Raw genomic sequence first — 20,970 nt, forward strand, 5'->3', positions numbered from 1 at the left:
CTTGCTAACAGTATTAATGCTGTACATTATTTCTGACTGTGGTGATGTTTCCAAACTAATAAATGATACCCTGCATTATTTTGCGTTTTCATAAAGCATTTCACATGCATTAATTCATGTTATGCTCACCACCACCACTGTGTGAAAAAGTTTAATTATTATCCCATTTAACAGATGGGGGACACAGATGAGGCACAGAGACACCAAATGACTTACCCAAGATATCAGAGTTTATGATTAGCCCGCAGTTGAACCCAAACATCTTGATCCCATGTCAATGTGTTTTGTTTTGTTTTGTGGGGTTTTTGTTGTTGCTGTGGATTTTATTTCATATTCTGTCCTTTGTAAGTTACATCCTCTAGGAATACATTATATACTCTCAAGTTCTGGCTGGAGATGGTCTGGGTTCCATGTTTGCTGTCATGATTTCCGAGCTGTGTGACCATGAACAAGTTCCCTAACCTCCCTAGGCCTCAGTGTTTCCATCTGGAAAATGGGACTAATCATTATTATTATTATGGGAACTTCCTTCATAAGGTCCAAATCACAAATTACATGCAGCTGGTCAAATACTTAGCACCTTCCCTGACACAGAAATGGATCCTCTAAAGGGTAAGAATCATTTATCATTTATTTTGCTGAACACTTAGGTGTAAATTAACACTGTATTCACAGACACACATACACACGCACACACACAGAAAATGAGGCCCAGCATAGGTTGTTTTTAAATGTTTGAGTTCTAAACTTGTGAGAATGATACTGTCTCCATGTAGCACAATGTGCTGTAAAGAATTATTTGTTCAGAGTTATAAGCCTGCAACTGCAAAAGCAATGCCAAGATACATTTTGTCTCCTCTAAGATCTTCCAAACATCCATTAGTCTCTTGAAGGGCAGTCATAAATCCTACAGATTTCGTTTATCTGAAACCAACTCTAACAACTGTCCTTCCCACCAATCATCCTTTATATCCGTCTTTGGGTTTCAGACCTCAGTGAACACATCCTGGTCTTACGTGGCTGAGCATGCAAGTGGAGGAGCTGGGCTTTCTTTGGAGAGTTTCCGGAACCCACTCTGACCTGAATCTCTTTCTAACGTTTGGACATAACCTCTGACATAACACGCTCCCCTATTTATCAAATTAGAAGCTACCTTTCGCTTTCCAGCTTCCCTTCTGGAAATAACACATAGGTGGGAATCAGGAGGTGGGAGTTTTAGGACGGGCTCTAGCACTAACTAGCTGTGTGACCTTGAGCAAAGCACTTGGCCTCTCGGAACCTTTCTTTGCCTTGTCTGCAAAATGAGGCTGGTGGACTGTATCGTTTCTGGGAAGACGCTGTGCGGAAGGCAGAGTTAGATAAGTTACCGCGCCTGTGCACGTGGGAACTGGGGGCTGGGGGCGGTGCTCTGAGGACAACCGGTGCTGAGATCAGCCGGAGCTGGAATCAGCCGGAGCTGGGGTGGGGAGAGGGAAGAGGGATTCTTTCTGAGGTGGGGATTCTTTCTCAAAAGCTTTTGTGGCGGAGGTAGGATCTGACTGAGCCGTGGAGGAAAACATAGGACTTCTGGAGTTGAAGAAGGGACTTCTAGCCTGAGAGGTGAGCCTGACGCTGAGTCTGGAAGCAAGAAAGGGCAAAGCGTGCTCAGAAACTAGTAATCAGTCCAGAGAGGCTGGGGATGAGGTCTAAACCTGCGTTTAAGAAAAGAAAATATTAACACCAGTTGGTCTTTGGAAGGAGTGTAACTGGAATTTTAAGGTAATAAGTCACTCTTCCTGCTGTAGCTCAGATTTGGAGCTGGAGAGCGGGTGGCACTGGAATTAATATCCCTATAGAAACAGAAGGCTCTGTGTGCTCGATAAACAATTTTGAAAGTGCTAGTTCATCACCCGAATTCAGACCACTGGTATTTTTCAGGTACCTTGCCTTAGGAGAGAAAGATTTCTTATCCACATCATGGGCTTACGTCTCTGGGATCAAATTTTACGGGAAGAGATGGGTCATGTATCAAAAGGTTAACGACTAGCCGTTTCTCGCCCAGCTATTTTGTGGCCACCGAGCTGCCACTGTGCAGAGGGCACGGAAAGCCAGTGGAGGTTCACTGGGCCTTTTGCCTCTGCCATCCGGAGAGCCCCAGTAGGCTTTGACAACAGCCTCTAGAGCTAGGGGCTGCCGTCATGCCCCTATTCTTTCATGGGAGACTTGGAGCATCTTTTCCTGTAGAGATCCACTGGCACGTTCCACCTCCACAGTGATTGATCTGTACATTTATTACACTTTCAGTAGTAAAAATATATAGACTCCAGTCATCTCTAGAGATGCTGAAATAGTGCTTTTTTTTCCCCCCTTGATTTAGGGGAAGGTAGAGAGGCAGGATGTGTGCAGAGTCTGACAGAAATATAAGAGCTCAAATATCTAATTAGCTGAAAGAATCTTGGTTCCCTCTGCACCTTTGACAGAATTGCAGCTGTCAGATTGGAGCTCCAATATTTTATCCTCGTCGCAAGATGTATCTGAGGATGATTTAGAAGAGACGCTTTTTAACGTCAATGCCGCTCGGCTTTTCTTGTAGGATGCTTGAAGACGACCTGAAGCTGAGCAGTGATGAAGATGACCTTGAGCCCGTGAAGACCTTGGCCACTCAGTGCACTGCCACTGAGCTCTACCAGGTAGGAAGAGTTTAGGGCTCGGTTTGGGACCCACGGGGAGGGAGCTAGAGGAACTGGAATGGTTTTGCCATCCAGAAGCCTACCCGCTTTATCTCTGAACTTTGGAGAGAGGGAAAGAAGCAAGGGCAGGCCTAGTGCTCTGGAACAGGTCGAATCAGCTCACGCTTTCACGTTTTTCCCTCTCTTGGACTAAGTATGGTCTTGAGTGCGGTGTAACTTTCCTGTAGTGACTCCACCACGAGGCCTAGCGCCCACACTCATTCATTCATTCCTTAGGGTATAACCGTGAGTGCTCCGTTCACCTTTCCCAGGGGCGCCACTTCAGAACACAGCTGACAGTCAGTGCCCAGCAGCTTGCAGCTCACATGAACCTTCAGGCAAAAGGCATTTGGCAAAAACTTGCCGCTGCCCTGTTTTCTTCCGTTCTGCATCACAAGTATTTACAGTACTTAACCACCAAATTAGATGGCAAGAATGTGTGTTTTCAGCATTTCCAGTGAGCCTGCACCTCTTGATTTGAAAAGGCCAGGTACCATGTATGAATCATGAGAATGGCAGTGTGGTGTGTGATATGAGTGATGCTGATGTGTCTCCTCTGGGACAGAAAACCGTCTCGCGTGTGGGGTCCTCCTGGGTGTGCTGAGAGCCTCAAAGAAGGAACACAGAAGGATCGCCTTTTTTTTAAAGCCAGTACCTGACCATGTTCTTTCTACCACGAAATCTAAGTTATGAAACTGAAACCAGGGTGTTTCAAGGAATGCTCACGCACTAGTGTTTCAAGATAGCTAACAAATACAGAATTCCATATTCACTAAATATTTTCTGAGGAGCCTGCAAAGAAAAAAGCTTAGGGAAAACTCTTCAAGGCTCATCTACTCCATTTTCATCTACAATTGTTGACCGCACGAGAACTCCTACCATTCCGCGTAATTTTAAAATTGAGTACTTCTTCAATGTTAATGTAGCCAAAACTTCCCTCTCCCTTACTTTCTCCGCTTTATTCTGCTTGCATTTTGGATAATATGTAAAAATTGTATCTTTGCAACTTTGGTGCTTTATCAAGAACAAACACAATCGTCTCCCAGGGGGCTTGTGGTACGTTTACCGAATGCAAGCAATCCCTTTCCTGCTTGGGTCATGGACTCCAGAGCAAGTGTAAAATGCACACTTAAATTCCTGTGTCTGCCATTCCTGCTTTCTGCATTTAATATGTCAGTGACAAGAACATTATAGTGGTAAATAACCCCTCCCCCCCAGTCCTAGGTGATTGATTTTGACAGATGCAAGATGACTTTTTAATGAAAATGCTTCAAGCAAGTCATCAACAGTAAATGAAGGTAGAGTTTGCATGTTGACGTCTTCTCTATGTGATTACACAAGTGCAGTCTCCTTTTTTTGGCTTCTCGAGTTGTTATTTTCTGTATTTACCTGAAGAAGTGGCATCAGGTCAGTTGGCCTGAATCATCTGGGGTTTTAGGACGTATGCGGTGACCGCGTCGATGCCGAGGCCCTCAGGTAATCCCGGTTGGTGAGTGGGAAGCTGCCCTTAGCCTGCCACGCCTTCCCCACAGAGCTTCTCATTTGAAGGGGAGGTTGAACTGGGATACCTGAGGTAAGGCAAAATGACAGCTTACTCCCCGTAGCTGGGTCCAGGAAGCAAGAAGCTGGAGCAAGGTTATAAGCATTCGCAAATGAGCGCTCGAGTTCGAGGACTAGTTACAAAGCCCGAAGGCTAAAGGCCAGGAGAGAATGCTTATGCAGTAGCACAAGCCACAGTGGCAGCAAGTGCCATCATTTTCCTTTTTTTGTCGTTGTGGTAAAATCCACATAACATAAAATTCACCATTTTAAAGTCTCCAATTCAGTGGCATTTAGTCCATTCACAAGGTTATGGATCCAACACCAGTTCCAGAATATTTTCATCACCCCAAAAGGAAATCGTACATTAAGCAGTTACTCCCCAGTTCCCCTCCTCCCAGCCCTTGACAACCACTAATCTACTTTGTGTCTCTGTGGATTTGCCTATTTCGTTTGAATGAAACATACAATATTGTGACCTTTTGTGTCTGGCTTCTTTCACTTAGCATCATGTTTTTTAGGTGCATCCATGTTGTAGCCTGGATCAGTCCTCCATTCCTTTTTTATGGCTAAATACTGTTCTGTCATACGGATATATACTGCCTTTTGTTCATCCATTCATCAATTGATGGACATTTGGGTCCACCTTTTGGCTTTGCAAATAGAGTTCCTATGAGCCTTTGTGTATACAGTATATATTTTTTGAACACCTGTTTTCAGTTCTTTTGAATTGAATCTTTTAATTCTTTTCAGTTCTTCCGATTCTTCCCCCAGAAGTGGAATTGTTGAGTCCTATGGTAATTTATGTTTAACTTATTGAGGAACCACCAAAATCTTTTTCTTTTCAGGTGAGATAGCATGGTGCCACATAGGTCATATGGTACTATTCTCTCATCTTGTAATTGGGACCATCATATCTCCGGCCACATCTATTTGTGGCAGGATGATTGGAGGGAAAAGCATCCGAACAAATGCATTGGTACAATAAATGATGTGTCCAAGGGACCAGACCACGCCATTGGTTTGAGCCGTCATTATACTTAGAAACGTTCTCAGAACCTGATAGCTACATTCAGGCACATGTGGTTCAATAGAAAAGCCATTAGCTTTCTGGAGACATCCTCAGATCATCTCATCCATAATCATTGCACCCAAATTGCCCAGATTTGGTGAGTACACACCAGTCTTTTCCCCAAAGCTCTTAAGACCTAATGCTATGGTTTACAACATAAAGAATCCCAAGAGAATGCATTGCAAATGCACGTATGAAAATGAAACACGGGGTCGAGATGTGTCAGTTTCTAATTTGACGTTTCAGTCCCAAGTTTCTCATAATCAGAACACTCTCCCCTCTCCCTGCCCCACCACGAGCGCCCCCAACTGCAGTATTGGCCATGCTGAGCGGGTCCTGTGCACAGACAACAATAGAACAATTAGGATGTGTTTAAATGCTAAGTATTATCCCTGCAAATGGGAAAATACAGCAGGAAGCCTGAAGGGGAGAAGCATCATATATGAATTAAAGATGCCAAATGGTCGGCCATAGAGACTCGGGGATGTAAAAAATATTTTTAGCAAGATATTTTACCTTCTGGTGACTCTTTTTTTTTTTTTAAAGGGATTTTCAATTTTACTCATTTTTTTTTAAATTAATTAATTTATTTTTGGCTGTGTTGGGTCTTCGTTTCTGTGCGAGGGCTTTCTCTAGTTGCGGCAAGCGGGGGCCACTCTTCATCGCGGTGCGCGGGCCTCTCACTATCGCGTCCTCTCTTGTTGTGGAGCACAGGCTCCAGACACGCAGGCTCAGCAATTGTGGCTCACGGGCCTAGTTGCCCCGCAGCATGTGGGATCTTCCCAGACCAGGGCTCGAATCCGTGTCCCCTGCATTAGCAGGCAGATTCTCAACCACTGCGCCACCAGGGAAGCCCCTTCTCGTGACTCTTTAAAGTCAGAGATGCACAGTCACATATGCACATAGTTTCAGTGGAAAAGCCATGGTGATTGTACCCTGAAAATATTTGTTACAAGTTTGCGTGCTCTCTCCGCATTCCCCATTGCATTTTGCTCCCTCGGTTGGGACTATTTGGGAAGCAGCTGTGTCCATGTGGCTTGGACATCAGTAGTGTGGCAGTACTGGCGCCATGGAGGAGAGTAAGCGAGAGAGCATAGGTGTGTAGTCGAATGGCTTTGAATCCTGGCTCTGTCACTTGCTGGTTGATCTTGGACTAAAGACCTAAGTATCTGTAAAACGGAGGTAACGGAGGTAGCAATAGCACCTACTTCATTGGGTCATAGTGAGGATTCAGTGATTAAGTGAATGAATACAGGCCAAATCATTTGCCTCTATGGTTAGCACATAGTAAGTACTCACTACTTTACATCATCACCATCATCGTTACTACTACTAGTAACAATCTAAAATGCCTCATATTTGAGAGACTAGATCCATTACTTTCCTTTTTCTTATAAGGAATGGGATGTTAAAGAGAGCTGCTGAAATAACTACCTGGTAAACAGCCAGTATGTGGGAAACTTGAATGAAAAGATTCCGTCTTGTCCTAACATGTATTAGCTGTGTGCACCTAGCCATGAGGAACTGTAACAATATATGTAAGTATAATTGAATCACTTTGCTGTACACCTGAAACTAATGCAAACTGTAAATTAACTATACTTCAGATTTTAAAAATGGTATAAAAAGAGCATGGTTTTTGGACTAGAAAAGCCTGGGCTTCAATCCCAGCTCTGTCACGTAATAGCTGCATGACATCGGGCAAGTCACCTAACATCTCAAAGTCTCAGATCTCTCACCAGTACACTAGAATAAACCACTGTCACCTAACTCACTGGAGTATTGTGAGGACGAGATGAAGATTGTGTATAAGAAAATGCTTTGAAAGCCACAAACGCTACACAGATCGGAGGTTGTTCTTCCTTATGGCCCTTTTAAACCTTAACTGGAAGCCACGTCTTTGGGGTCCATTGGTAAATAGATCTTGCCCTTCATATTGGCCTTGGTGCCCAGAGGGATCTGCTAGGAACTGGGTTGAATGTCCTAACTGCACCCAAAAGACATCCACTGGGTATGAATGAAGTTTCCTCCCCTCTGAGCTCTGACAAGTTTTAACCTCGACATCCCAGGAAGAAAGGCCAGGTTGCCAATGACACTGCACCAAGTCCTCCAGGAAAATTATGTGTCTCTGAAAAAGAGTTTTTCTTCAAAGAACTGACACGGGTGGAGAGTTGAGTCATACCTTCGGATCGCAGTTCTTATTTCTCTTTCTGAGTTCTCACTGTGCCCTGTAGAAAGGCTATAAGGGTCTGCTGTGACACTCTACTCACCTTGGTGTTCTCTCAGGAACTTCCCCTGAATGGAAAATAAATAATTACTTAAAGTTGACATCGGACATTGGAATGTTCCAGAACAGTGTTTGAATTGGATGCAGTGTTTTGAACTTAGTCTGCATGAACATGCGAGTTGCAGTATGTTCTGTTTCGTTTTTGAAGTCAGCTATCAATAACAGGGTTGGATGTACAGCGAAGTGATTCAGTTATACACACACACACACACACACACACACACACACACACACACGTATTCTTTTTTGTAAATCAACTATATTTCAATAAAAATTTAAAACAATAACATGATTGGGATATGGGGGGCTCCATGATGTCCGTTAGCCAGCTGACTGCATTTTCCTTCTCAGCTGCCACTCTTGGCATCATAAATATAAAACCCAACCCTGGCCTTCTCCATACAACAGTTATTGAATTGCCATTTTCAAGCCGGTCATGCACGGCAGGCAGTGATCCTGTGATGAATCTCCTGGGGTTTGGCTTGAGCACAGCACGATCCAGTAGGACGGGCTTCCTGCATGTGCATCGGTGCGGGGTTCTCTGCACACCCTCGCCCCTCATACCACTGAACCTGCAGTTTTCCTTTTGGTCCATTTTTCTTCTTATGTTTCTCGGGATTAAAAGAACTCCTGAAAATGAGGGGTTAAACCTGGAATCAATTTTCATTTACAACTGAGAAGCAGTTATTGATGCTGTGTTTGCAGTTCAGTGAAAGATCTAAAGATATAGACCTGGTGCTTCTCTTTCAATATGAGTAGCCTAATCAGTCACAAATGTTTTTTTAACAAAGAAATTGTATTGACAGCTTTATTAAAATTGCCATCTTTGAAGTTTTAACCTATCCACAATTTGACCTATTCCAAAGGCTTCTAGAATGTGTGGTGGCCCAACTCCAGAGCCCCCTCCAGTACATATTCATAGAGCCAGGTAAACATCTTCTTGATGTTTCCTTGCATGTTATCCTGGTGTTTGATTTACGCAGCTTGAAGCATGTAATGTCTGTTGTACTCTGGCAGCAGGATGGTCTGTGATGCCTGGGTTTTGAAGCTGGGTTAGATCCGGGCACGGCTCCCCCATGCCCTAATCATCTCGGACTGGCATTAGCAGCATCAGACTTTAGCATTATAAAGGCCATAAAAGAAATAGGTGTTGTTAGAAACGACCTTTAGGGAATTCTAATATTAATACTATCTTATGATTAATGTGAATGAAACTGAAACCTTAGGTGACTTCATTTAGCCCAGTTAGAAATTCCGAAAACCGGCACTATGGCTGGAAATGTTCAGTTAGTGACCAGGCTCAGCTAAAGGACTCTATAGATAAAGCTTGGAGTGGTGTGTTGATGCTTTAAAAACAGAGCTGAACAATTTCAATTTGCTTTGAGCACAAAGACATTCTAATGAGTTGTGTCTGGACACATTATCGTAGGTAGCTCCGACGTACCCAGTTTTATTTAACCCAATCTTCTTTCTTTTTCTGCCAAGGGATTGCCCTTAGAAATGTGGTACTTAATTCAAAGCATGTTACTGGGGACGTGTGGACTTTTCAACTAGATGCTAGTAGCAGAGCTGCACCTCAAGCCTGTGAACATTTACAGAAAAATATTGTCTTCAAGCTCTTTTCCTCCACTTCATAATTTTACTTTTCGTCTGAAGATCACTAATTACCTCACACACAAAACAGCTTGCTTTTAATCCAGGTTCTTGATTTGGGCTTTATACTTGATTCATTTTTGTTTATTTGTTTTTGTTCTTACTGTGGGACCAGCTCACTGGCTAGGTTGTTGTCTGATAGTTGCATGTGAAATGAATTACATGGTAGCAGAAACTCTGAACATTCTGGCAGCTTTGGGATGTGTTCCTTGTACCTGGGATGCATCCTGAACTTTCCAAACCTAGTGGCTAAGTGAAATTCAAGCCCACTTTTCTGTTTAAAGTTTGCTAATGAAAAGGGCTGCTCTCAGCTGGCCCCTGATGCGCTACAGTGAATTCATTCGCTGTGACAACAGATGCTCTTCCCTGCTGTAATGCTTCCTATTTTGTAGCCACAGTTCTTCTCTCATCACGCTGAACAAGTTGTTACCTCCCCAAGGTTTCTCTACATTTCCATTTACTTTGTTATCAGCAGAAAGGCTTGGGAAGGCCTCCTCCATAATGATATCAATATAGCACCCACAGCAAGAGAGGTCAGCCCGTCAGGGCTATAGAAACAGCAGATGGATTAGGATGAAACCGGCTGCAAAATAACTTTGATAGAGTCTTTTAATGTAAACAGTTTATCTGTCATTGCCTTTTATTGAAATCTCCCACAAAATGATGGTGTTTGGGCTGTGAAGGCTGCAGAAGGTAGCAGAATAAAATCCGTACGGATATTTTAATTTATTCATTAAAGACAGGAAAGTAAATAGGATAACATATAAGGTTAATAGAATAACATTGGCCTTCATATTCCCAAGATTGTGTTTTCCATTTGGCTGTATTAGCATAGAGACTAGATTAATAAGAAATTGCTTAGGGCTTGTATGATGTGATTTTTAATATGCTCCAGGCAAGTCTATGACTGTTTAGAAACCTGTTTGCTGAATTTTTTCATTGTAATTAGGTCTTCTTTTAGTGCCAAATATTTTGACTCGTAATCTCCGTAGATTGCCTTTTTATTGTAATCTTCATAAAATGCTTTGAGCACACAGAGATTCAGAGGAGCACAGCGTTTTCCCACGTGTCATGTCCGTCACTGCTGGTGACCGGATACTGACTAACATCCACTACCACTTACGAAGTGTCCATCTATGAGCATTTCCATCGCAAACCCAATGGCTGTTTTGCTTAGCATAACGCTTTCTCACCATGACCTCAAATCACACATTGGCGAGGATGTGCTGCTTGCCCCAAGGTCCAAGTGGAAACAAAAATGTGTACAGTCTGTTCTTTCAGGAGCGATAACTCTCCAGTAGGGCAGGGATGACCACAGCCTTTTGTCTACAGAGAGCACACGGCACATATCTGGCGCTGTACAGAGGGTGGTAGGGGGACTAGCAGCCGAATCATTAAGTCAATTGGAATCAAAGTGCTGGAAAGAACAGGTGTCACCATGTTACCCTTGTCACTACCTCTGGGCTGCAGGAAATGGCTGGACAGCATCGTTCCTCTCGCCACTCTCATCCCCACTCTTTCTTTGGTCCAAGCTTGCTCTTTTCCTTAAGCCCCTTCATTGCCCCAGTTTGGGTCCCAAATCCATGGCTGCAGCCTGGAGGTTCTGTCTTAGTCATCAGCTAACAATCCCCGGGCAGTGTACCACGTGTACCTAAGTTTATTGGAGGTGTCCACGTTTTGAGTTCAGTCAGGGTTCTAGCATCTATTAGAGCTGTACGAATGTCTCCAGTAATAAAACTCTTTGCCAAACTGAAAATGTAAGATTTTGAAATTTAGATCCTGGCTTGGAAAAATGTTCTGGGGCTTTGGTTTAGGGCCTAGGCATGCTTTATTCTGTTCCCCCGATATCTGCCATCTGCTGGAAAATCTATCAGGTAGGCTGCAAACCCCCAAGGATCTTGTCACGAATGGAAAGCAGAATCTGTCTTCTTCTTAAGCAGATGTATTTATTTAGTTCTATTTATTTAGCAAGAGCAAAGAGCAGAAGAATTGCAAGCACACAGAACAGGTATCCAAATTTGAGATTAGCTAGCAATCCAAGGGTAAAGATTCAAAATGCAAGTGGGTGGGCAGATCAAAGCAGCAGACCTTTCCAAAACATATGGCATGGCATAACCCACGTATCATGAAGTATCTCATAGGAGTCTTTGGAACATTAGATATAAACATTTATAAACTTGCTAATAGATCTTATTTCTTGCTAATGGAGGTTGACTCCACAATGGAGGTTCCATATTTATCCCTGAATCTTATATGTTGTGTGTGTGTATATATATATATATATATGCTGAAATACTTGTGTGTGTATTAAATCATAGACTACCAAACCTTAAAATGACCACGGAGAGTCTTTACTCCAGCTGCCTAATTTTGCCGACAAGGGCACTGAGGCACAGAGAAGTCAGTTGTATTGTGAAATAACAGAGAATATACACATTGGTCTCTGCCCCTGGTTCCCAGCACAAAGCTCCTAAATCCCTCGTAATTTCCTAAGTAATAAGAGGACTAGGAACATCTTCTGTTCTAGTATTTGGTCTTTGACCCTGGTTCCTGACCCAGGGTCCTAAATCCCCTGGAATTTCCTGGGTGATAGGAGTGTCTTTCGTTCTAATGAGGTGACTCTGGGTGGGCTCCTGGATGTGGGCCGGCTGGTCACCAGAAAGACCAAGCCATGACTGGAAGCTTGGCATTTCCAACCCCACCCTCCCATTCTTTACGGAGAATGTATGGGGTTCGTGGAGCTTCCAGGGGGGCTATTGGAACCTCTGATATATAAGCCGATTGATCACAAGCCTAGGTGACAACTTGGGCTTGAGACTGGCATCTGAAGTGGGCGGAGGCAGCCCTGTGGGACTGAGCCCTTAACCAGTGGGATGTGACGCTGTCTCCAGGTAGACAGTGTCAGAATTGAGTTAAATGGTAGGAAACCTAGATGGCGTTGCAGAAATTTGCTTGGTGTGGGAAAACCCCACACACATCTGGTGTCAGAGTGTTGTGAGTGTAGTCGTAGTGTGAGAATAAAGGAGAAACGAGGGTGGCAGGATTACTGGGTTTTCTAATACAGATTGATGATAAAAATGGATGTAGCATCCTTGGCCAGAGTATAATATGCTCTAAAGGGACAGAAAGCCTGAATACACTAGTATGCTAGTACCGAAGGTACATCATCAGTATTCACTCCCATGTAGGTTTTGGAATACTTATATTATTGGGTACCTACTATGCACTAAGAATACTCTTCCCATTTTCCTGGTTACACATAGCAGAGAGAGCGCCTCTATTAGGTCTTTATCATCTCCCAGCAAAGGACACGTGTCATTTTGTGAGGGGTGCCTCCCTAGTATCAGGGGCAAGAGGGCTCGGATTGGCTGGGGGAAAGAAAATTGAATTTTCAAATCCACAAACCCCAGGGGAACAGAATAACTGAGTGCCACTTACCTTGGCCCTTCTAATGGGCAGAATAAATAAGCCAATGCTGAGATGCTCTGCCTCGTGTCTCCATATTTACTCCACTTAGAGAATGATTAGTGTCGACAGATGACTCTTAGGGGCGAAACGTGCTTCTTCACCAAAGACAGTTCATTTTCATTAAGTTACAATATATCAAAACCTTAGTTATAAACAGAATCACCAGTTGACAAATGAATCTTGCTAAAGGATTTTGTATCCAGCAAAAGAGTCAGCCTAGAGGGAGCAAGCCTTAATGGAATGCAGGCACTTCTGAATCCTGTTATCACATCATCTTTGGGCCAGACACTCAAAAAACTCCTACTGGTTGCCTTGTTAGTGAAATACACATGCAGGGGCAAGTAGGACCCGCTATGAGGCCTGTATTCAACTGGCCTTGGCAGGGTCTTCAGTGGCAGGTTGGGTGAAGTTGATCAGGAATTCGATGAGCCTTGGGGAGCTATGAAGGGTTCATGATCAAAGGGAGCGTAAAATGGGGTAACACTAGGGAGACCAGCGGCCCAAAGAGGAGGCAGTGGCTGTAGTCCCAGTGAGAAGTAGTAAGTCTCCAGCAAGACCATAGCTGCAGGAAGAGTGAGGAGGGCACAGCCTTCTGCCAGAAAGCAGGATGGAAATGTACCCTGTCTGGACCGCTCCGTACTCCCTCCTCGTTGGGGCGTGAATTCGAGCCTCATGGGCAGTTGCAGGATGGATCCAGATGCACACGGTCCTGGAGCCCAGCTTTTCCTCCAGAGGCCTCTTCTCTTCTCTTCACAGAGCTGGGGACCCGCCGGAGCAGTGCTCAGGCTTCTCAGACTGCACAATCAGCCCCGATTCTTTTACCCAGCCCATGTTTATTAAGTGACTATCAGGTGCCGGACACCTGGAACAAATTCCCTCCAATCTCTGCCTGTCAAAATTTTAATCCTGCCCCCATGGTGTCTAGCACAGGCCTACATCATGTATGCATCGAAAACAATGAATTAAATTAAAATCGGAGAAGCCCAATACTCTAAAGCTAGGGAAGGTGTTCAAGGTTCAAATACAGGGTGTTTCCATGTTCCCTCCTGGGCACTCATCCAGAGGGCTAAATATAGTGGGGAGTGTCTTCCTAGAGATTGTCATCCCTGGCTGTAAAGTCAGAAATTCAGGCGGGCATCCAGGTGTTGCAAAATGCTGAGTGACATCTTCTCCTGTTAAGCTGCAGTCCTGGGTGTGCGTGTGTGTTGCCAGCTGATACCTCAGCCCATAGGATATAATATAAGCCTCTTGATGTTTTACTCGTTCCAGTGAAATCTATTTAAATGCTGTAATTAAGCAATTCATTTTTATATTTGTGCAAGTGCTCTCAGGATATGTCTCTTTAATTGATTTAACCAATTCTGTAGTTATTGATTTTTGACCATCTGAATACCCTAATGATGAGTTCATTTGTTAATAGAGGAGTTTCTCTTCTGAACTTAGCAATCAATGCAGTTTACCAGTACATGCCACTAAATGAAGGTATGGCTGTGTCTCGCAGAGTTGCCCCATGAAAAATTAAAGGTAAAACATAGAAATACAAAACCAGTGCAATCGATTGCTCTTCTGTCTTCTTTCCATAATGCGTAGTATCCAGTTATTTGAAACTATCTGAATGATTGACTTTTCACTTTTTATCAAGAAATGTATTGTATAGATGCAGTTTGGGTGTATCTGCTAGTAGAATGCCAGGAAAAAACATATAAACAGGAAATGTGAAAGACATGCAAAACAATGGTAATAGAATCGCATTTTATGCTTGACTGACAGTATGCTTATTGATTACGGAGGAAAGCAGTCCCTGACTACGTAGCCTTGTAAAATGAATCCATGGCTCCAATCTCTCTAGGCCTCCCAAGTGCTCACTTTGATGGTCTCAACAGACAGGAAACATACTGCACTGAGTTTGTTTTCTGTCAGTCTCAGGGGGGTGTAACGTCATAAGTCTGGATATAAATGTTCAGGGCATGCTTCTTAAAAGCCCAAAAATATTCTCCAAATATTTTTATGAATATAGTATACTTGTCTATTGGACTAAAGTAACAGTTCATGATATGTAATCACTGGGGCAGAATTACCTTACCGAAGAATTTTGTAAAAGTTCAGTCAGTATATAGAAGATGACTAGCAAGTTTCCTAAGTGCTTTATATGTAGCATTTTCTCCCTAAAGAAATATGATGTTCTGTCTGCCCTGGAGGATGGGGCTCAATGGAGAGCCACTTTCCTTCCTTCCTTCCTCCCTCCCTTCCTCCCTTCCTTCCTTCCTTCCTCCCTCCCTCCCTTCCTTCCTTCCTTCCTTCCTTTCTTCCCTTCCTTCCTTCCTTCCTTCCTTCCTTCCTTCCTTCCTTCTATTTTTTCACGATAACTACATTTGATGGTTCATGTAATTCACTGTGGCCCTTGAGTCACTTCAGCTTTGGTGCAGCAAAAGGATTCTCCATGTAACAGAAAGACAAGGTCCTTCTTCTTTTTAGGAAGCTAGATTTAATGAGTGAGCAACTCTAAGGCTGTCCTTAGCCACATCATCCGTCCTGAGGAAATAAATTTGCTGCTTAGCAGGATACCAAGAAGAATACAATGCTGGTAATGAGACAAGAATTGGCTCATAAACACCCCTTGGGACGAGATGAGTGTCTTCTCCCTGGGAATATAATTTCTCAAGCTGCCATATCATGGAGGAGGTTCACTGAGGGCAGCGTCCTCAGGGCTTCCCAACCTCAGGGTCAAATGTTAGTGAAAAAGCAAAGAGCCCTCCTGATGGAGCGGGTGTGAGAGGAGGGATGGCTGATGAAGAAGTCACTGCGAAAAGAATGATGCTTCCTAGACTTCCTTGCAGGAGGAGAGAGTGGCGGTGGGGGGGCGGGGGGAGTAGCGTGTGCACTTGTGCCTCCACAGTGTCGGGTATCCTGACCTCTCTACCACCAACGCCAATCCCAAGAAGGTTCAGGGCAGAGGCCTGTGTGAAGGTAGAGGGCCCTCTCTCCTGCTGGGCTAGGCCTGGCAGGGTCTAAACACATCAAAGTCTTCATCGAGTAGGACTTTACAGACAGAAGCATTCTGTTCACCCCAGAACTGCTTCTGATATGGAGAGAGGAACTGAATGGCTTCTGTAATCCTCGTTGGAATAACTCCATAGATTTGATACTACAACCTGGTCACTGGTCAGAAAGCCCATCAACTCTCTGGCTATAAAAATGTATGAACCATAAGTTCTGGTTACCAAAGGGGAAAAGGGGTGGGGGAGGGATAAACTAGGAGTTCGGGATTAACAGATGTACGCTACTATGTATAAAACAGATAAACAACAAGGACCTACTGTATAGCACAGGGAACTATATTCAATATCCTGTAATAAACTATAATGGAAAATTTTGAAAATAATATGTATCTGAATCACTTTGCTGTACACCTGAAACTAGCACAACCTTCTAAATCAACTGTAGTCCAGTAAAAATAAAAATGTGTTCAGTTTCTGCAGAGCAAAATAAAAATATCCATCAATGTGCCAAAAAAAAAAATGTATGAACTGATGCCTATGTGGAATGCGGTCGCAATCAAGATGCACTTTTTTGCTTAGCATGCTGTGGTTTCTAGAGCACTGTCGTCGATGTTGGCTACTCACAACCAGCCTTGATGTAGACAGGGCAGGAATGATGGTCTTCATTTTTAAAATGAGGAAACTGAGGCTCACAGGCCTTAGCCGCATCGCTAACGCCATGATGATAGGAAATGGCGAAGCTGGTAGCAGAACCCAGGTCTGCGGATTTCTAGCACAGCACTCTTTCCAGTTATAGCCCATTGCATCTTGTTGCACCATATTGGGGTATGTTTCTTAACATCTTAATTTATTTTATCATCCTATCTTTTTAAAAATTTATTTATTTATTTATTTTTGGCTGCGTTGGGTCTTCGTTGCAGTGCGCGGGCTTCTCATCGCAGTGGCTTCTCTTGTTGTGGAGCACGGGCTCTAGGCATGTGGGCTTCAGTAGTTGTGGCTCACCGGCTCTAGAGCACAGGCTCAGTAGTTGTGGTGCACGGGCTTAGCTGCTCCGCGGCATGTGGGATCTTCCCGAACCAGGGCTCGAACCCATGTCCCCTGCATTGGCAGGCGGATTCTTAACCACTGTGCCACCAGGGAAGTCCCTTTATCCTCTTATCTTATGTTGGAACTTCCTTGATGGCCAGATAAGTATCATGTTAGGGAAACGTGGCACAAAATAAGTAGAATATAGGTTTTGAAAAGCATATAGACATTACAAATTAAAGCAGCATAAGTGTTAACTATCTAGCCTCCATTTTCCAATCAGTTTAAATTACTTTAATGTATGTTTTTAAACTCAAAATTAGCTGTAATCCCAATATGTAACCCTCTTAATGCTTGGTGAATCACACTGTATCATTTCATTTTGATTTCCCTCCTTTTGCAGGGTATATCACATTCTTGATCATGTATCTGGAACTTGTGTAAAAGGAAAAGAGGAATTTTCTCCTTGTATATTTTCTACACTAGTTCTTTTACCTTAAAGCCATATATATTTTGCATGCAAATAATTCACTTAACTTTTCTTCAAAGTCCCTTAATAATTCCTTATAGCGTGCTTAAAACAAAGTCAAATTACAGTGAAAGTGGAGATCGCAAATGGTGAGCCGTTTCTCATGCCTGGCGGACACCCCCTGCAACCATTTCATTTGGAGATGAGCTCACAGGAGGGTGACATGAGAGCATCTCACTAGAGCTCTGGGAACTCTGGAATGATCCTGGGTTAATCTCCAAAGAAAACCTCTCAGCCTGTTTTCCATCACTATCCAAGCAACCCAGAAAAAATTAATTTGAATGAAGTTATTTTCCTATAATGACTGTATAAAAAGACATATGTTTCAAAGAAACTGGCCTTGAACATGATTATGTGCCTCCTGATTAGAGAAAAATAACTGGGTCTAAGTGACAGTCCCGACACGCAGAGAAGAGAGGACTTTTCAGAAAACATGTCACTGAATCAAAGCTAGGTTAAGCAATGTCGCTTTGATTTCTCTCCTCCCCGTCTTCTGCCAGTGGCATGCTCAGCCCATCACATCTAGCTCGCTTTAAAAGGAAACCACTGGAACACCGTGTCCATTACTTTGTGATAATCTAAGTCTTCTTTAAGAACAGATTTGTTTGGATTTTAAGGGGTTGGGAAAAGTGGATTCACGTGATTTCCACAATGGCCTGTCTTCAGCCCGCTGCCATATCCTATTCCACCAGCCAGGACTGGGGGAGAAAAGGTGGTAGAAAAGGCCAGCGTGGGCGTGCAGACTGGCTGCGCTTCTGTAGTGAAGGTCAAGGTCTCTCCCCCACTCCTTGCCGGCATCTGGCTCTTCCTTTCAGCATCCCTTAAGGGACTGCTCAGAGACAGGCATTCATACCCTAAACACCTGTGAGAGATGACTGGGCCAGCCAGACGCATAGTCCTTGTTTCCTCATTTTCACCTGTTACCTCATTCCCTCTCTTTCTCACTATACTTGCCAAAATTCAACCTCAGGCACAGATGGTGAGAAAATGATTTTTGCCTACCGAGCCAAAGAAAGTGCCCAAATATTAACGGGTATTTATCTAGAAACAGAACCTGAGACTTAATAGAAGAGAAGGACTTGGATTTCCAACACTAATGTCTAAACTGGGGAAGTATTTCATTGATTTAAAACAAATTGCTTCCAAGTGCACTGAGTTGTTGTTATGCATAGAAAGGTTCAGTATGCTTATGCCTTGGTCATTCAGAATGTCAAGTCCAATGTTAGATTATAAATTGTTACAAGTGGTTGCCTCTGCCTTCTAATTTATAGCAGTATTCTCTTCATCTCTTAGCCCTCACCCACCTCCAGGATTCACAGATATAAAGGTCTCCAAATGGATACCTTTTAAAAGAGTCTGAAGAACCCTGAGGTTGGCAAACCGCTGCTTCAACGCTCCCCATACTGAATGTTATTTCTACAGCCTGAAAGAGTTTGGCGGGGTACAAGTTTGGTTCTGATTACATAATTATGCTACAGAAGTATGAAAAAAAATCATCACTATAACCCTCCAGGTGCTTAAACAGTTTGATAGACTGTAGCCATTCTGCCATCAGCGCCCCCAGCGGTGTTGCCTAGCAACATTTTAATTCCAGAAGAATCGAAGGAGATGCAATCCCTGTGGAGAGGGAAACAGAAATAAGAGGGCTGTTGACAGATGATCTGAGTTGTTTCTTCTAATATACTGTGAAGATCACTAGCTCTTTCCATGAATGATAAATGGACTGTACACAGATCAATGGGTTCAGCAATAAACTGGGACCAGCCTCCATATCTAAGGCACACAGGCCGAGAGGCCCAGAGATTTCCTCATTTCGATGATTTGGTGTGTGTTTTCTTAAAGGTTCCACGGGAGGAAATTGATCCAAGCCATCGGTCAGCCCTTGCCCTTTTGTGGTATCTGCTAATAAAAATGATTTTAGAAATGGATACTTTGGCCTTTCTATCACCGGGCAGGTGCAGCCAGGGGGCCGGAGCAATGCAGGGTAAACGGTTTCCCACCAGAGATCTAAAAATCCCCAGATGTGCCCATGACCATTACCTCTGTGTCTGCCTCCACACCCTGTCATAAGCCAAGCAGGCGCACGCGGAGGAGGGAGATGAGATATTTCTGAAATATTGAGAATGGCCAATTATATGAATACTTACTTATCTCTAAGCCAATCACAATGGGCTCCTTTAGTGTAAGGGATTTAAAATCTAATTGGTTGGTATTATCTGGAGGTAGGAAAATATTACATATTCACATAATTAGAGGGAAAGACTTTTCTGAATTACAGACATATAAACATACAGACAGATACAGAGAGCTTATAGTTTTAATTCTAAAATTTCAGACATAAGTCAAGCGTATACAAAGTTCACACGTCCATTTTAAAGACCTGGTCTCTTCTCGGTATACATTCTCAATTTATTTGAGCTCAAAATACACTCACAAAAAAGAACAATAAACCAGATTCTCTGTCCTCTTTCACCCAACAGAGACAAGGTCTCAATAAATCATCCATCCCTTTCTAGCGATCAACAGATGGTCAGCCCAAACAGAAAGGAGAACCATCCAGGAAACTTAGGGGAGTCATGAGGAAGATGGAGTTGAGTCTTATCTCAGAATGTGGATGGCAGTGTGGTCCTTTGAAATTAGCCATTTTCCAGAACATGAAAGGATGGAGTGGGAGTGGGGGAGTTCTTAATGATCGCTGTTTTCCACAAGCACAGGGCTCAAGTTAAAAAAAAAAAATCAGAGGGAAAAGTGGAGAGAGGAGGATGGAGTTATGACCCTAAGGGCCCACTGTCACAGGCACTGCTGAATTTCCCAGGCAGCCCTGGCAGTGCCCGCCTGTGTCTGAAAGCTGCACTTGGACCAGTAACCACGCTCCCCGGGAGAGGAAAATTGCTTTCTGGGTCTCCCGTCTGCTTATCTCCAGCAGCCTGCCTTGGTTAGCTCCTCATGTTTCTGAAGAGCATTTTATATTGCTTATTGTTTTGATAACTAGTTACAAAGATTATGCCTGCTAATGTTGTCTAATTGCATTTTTTTTCTTCTGTTCACAGGCTGTTGAAAAGGCAAAATCTAAGAATAATCCTGGAAAGTAAGTTATTTTTTTTTATTAGTTGGAAATGTTCATTTGAATGTACTCCAGGCATGTGAAAAAAGAAGGTCATAAAAGAGACCTTGATTTTGAGTTCATCTCTATTCGTGACAATTTAAAAACAAAAACAAAAACAAAACAAGCAGAAAAAAAAACCCTCCAATGAGCAGGGACCAGCTTTTTGATTTTTCCTGTGGTCCTGATGAGGAAGTGCTCCAAGTTATGCCCAGTTTACATAAATTAATATGTGCCGTCCATGAATAGCTGCCAAATACTATTATAATCATATTCAATGCAGAGTACTTCAAGCCTTTGGGTTTTGCACATGCTAAAAAGATTACATTTTTAATTGCAAACCTTGGACCTATGACAGAGACGTAAATGGCTGAAAATGTGCCAAGTGATTTCCAGCCACGTGGGGAGGTTTGGCACCTCAGCATCAAGGCCTCGCTACTCTGTTAATGAAAAGCTCATAAAAATATATTTAACTGAAGGTTTTTCTAGCTAACAGAGAGCTATTTCCAAGGCATTTTATGAGACACTCTTAAATTATAAACAAGCTGCATGGCACTCTTTTAAATATAGTACATCTTAGACAGCC

General features: G+C 43.2%; 1 protein-coding gene across 2 annotated transcripts in view; it reads left to right on the top strand.

Moving 5' to 3' along the window:
* The window catches only part of AFF2 (AF4/FMR2 family member 2), a 487,741-nt gene that overhangs the window by 377,954 nt on the left and 88,817 nt on the right, over nucleotides 1–20,970 (top strand). For both annotated transcript variants that reach the window (XM_036840574.1, XM_036840575.1), the window contains 2 exons: nucleotides 2,573–2,669; nucleotides 20,332–20,369. In XM_036840574.1, the coding sequence (XP_036696469.1) occupies nucleotides 2,573–2,669; nucleotides 20,332–20,369 (135 nt within the window). The remainder of the gene's footprint in view (nucleotides 1–2,572; nucleotides 2,670–20,331; nucleotides 20,370–20,970) is intronic.

Source organism: Balaenoptera musculus, chromosome X (assembly GCF_009873245.2).
Source record: "Balaenoptera musculus isolate JJ_BM4_2016_0621 chromosome X, mBalMus1.pri.v3, whole genome shotgun sequence".
NCBI classification, from domain to species: domain Eukaryota; kingdom Metazoa; phylum Chordata; class Mammalia; order Artiodactyla; family Balaenopteridae; genus Balaenoptera; species Balaenoptera musculus.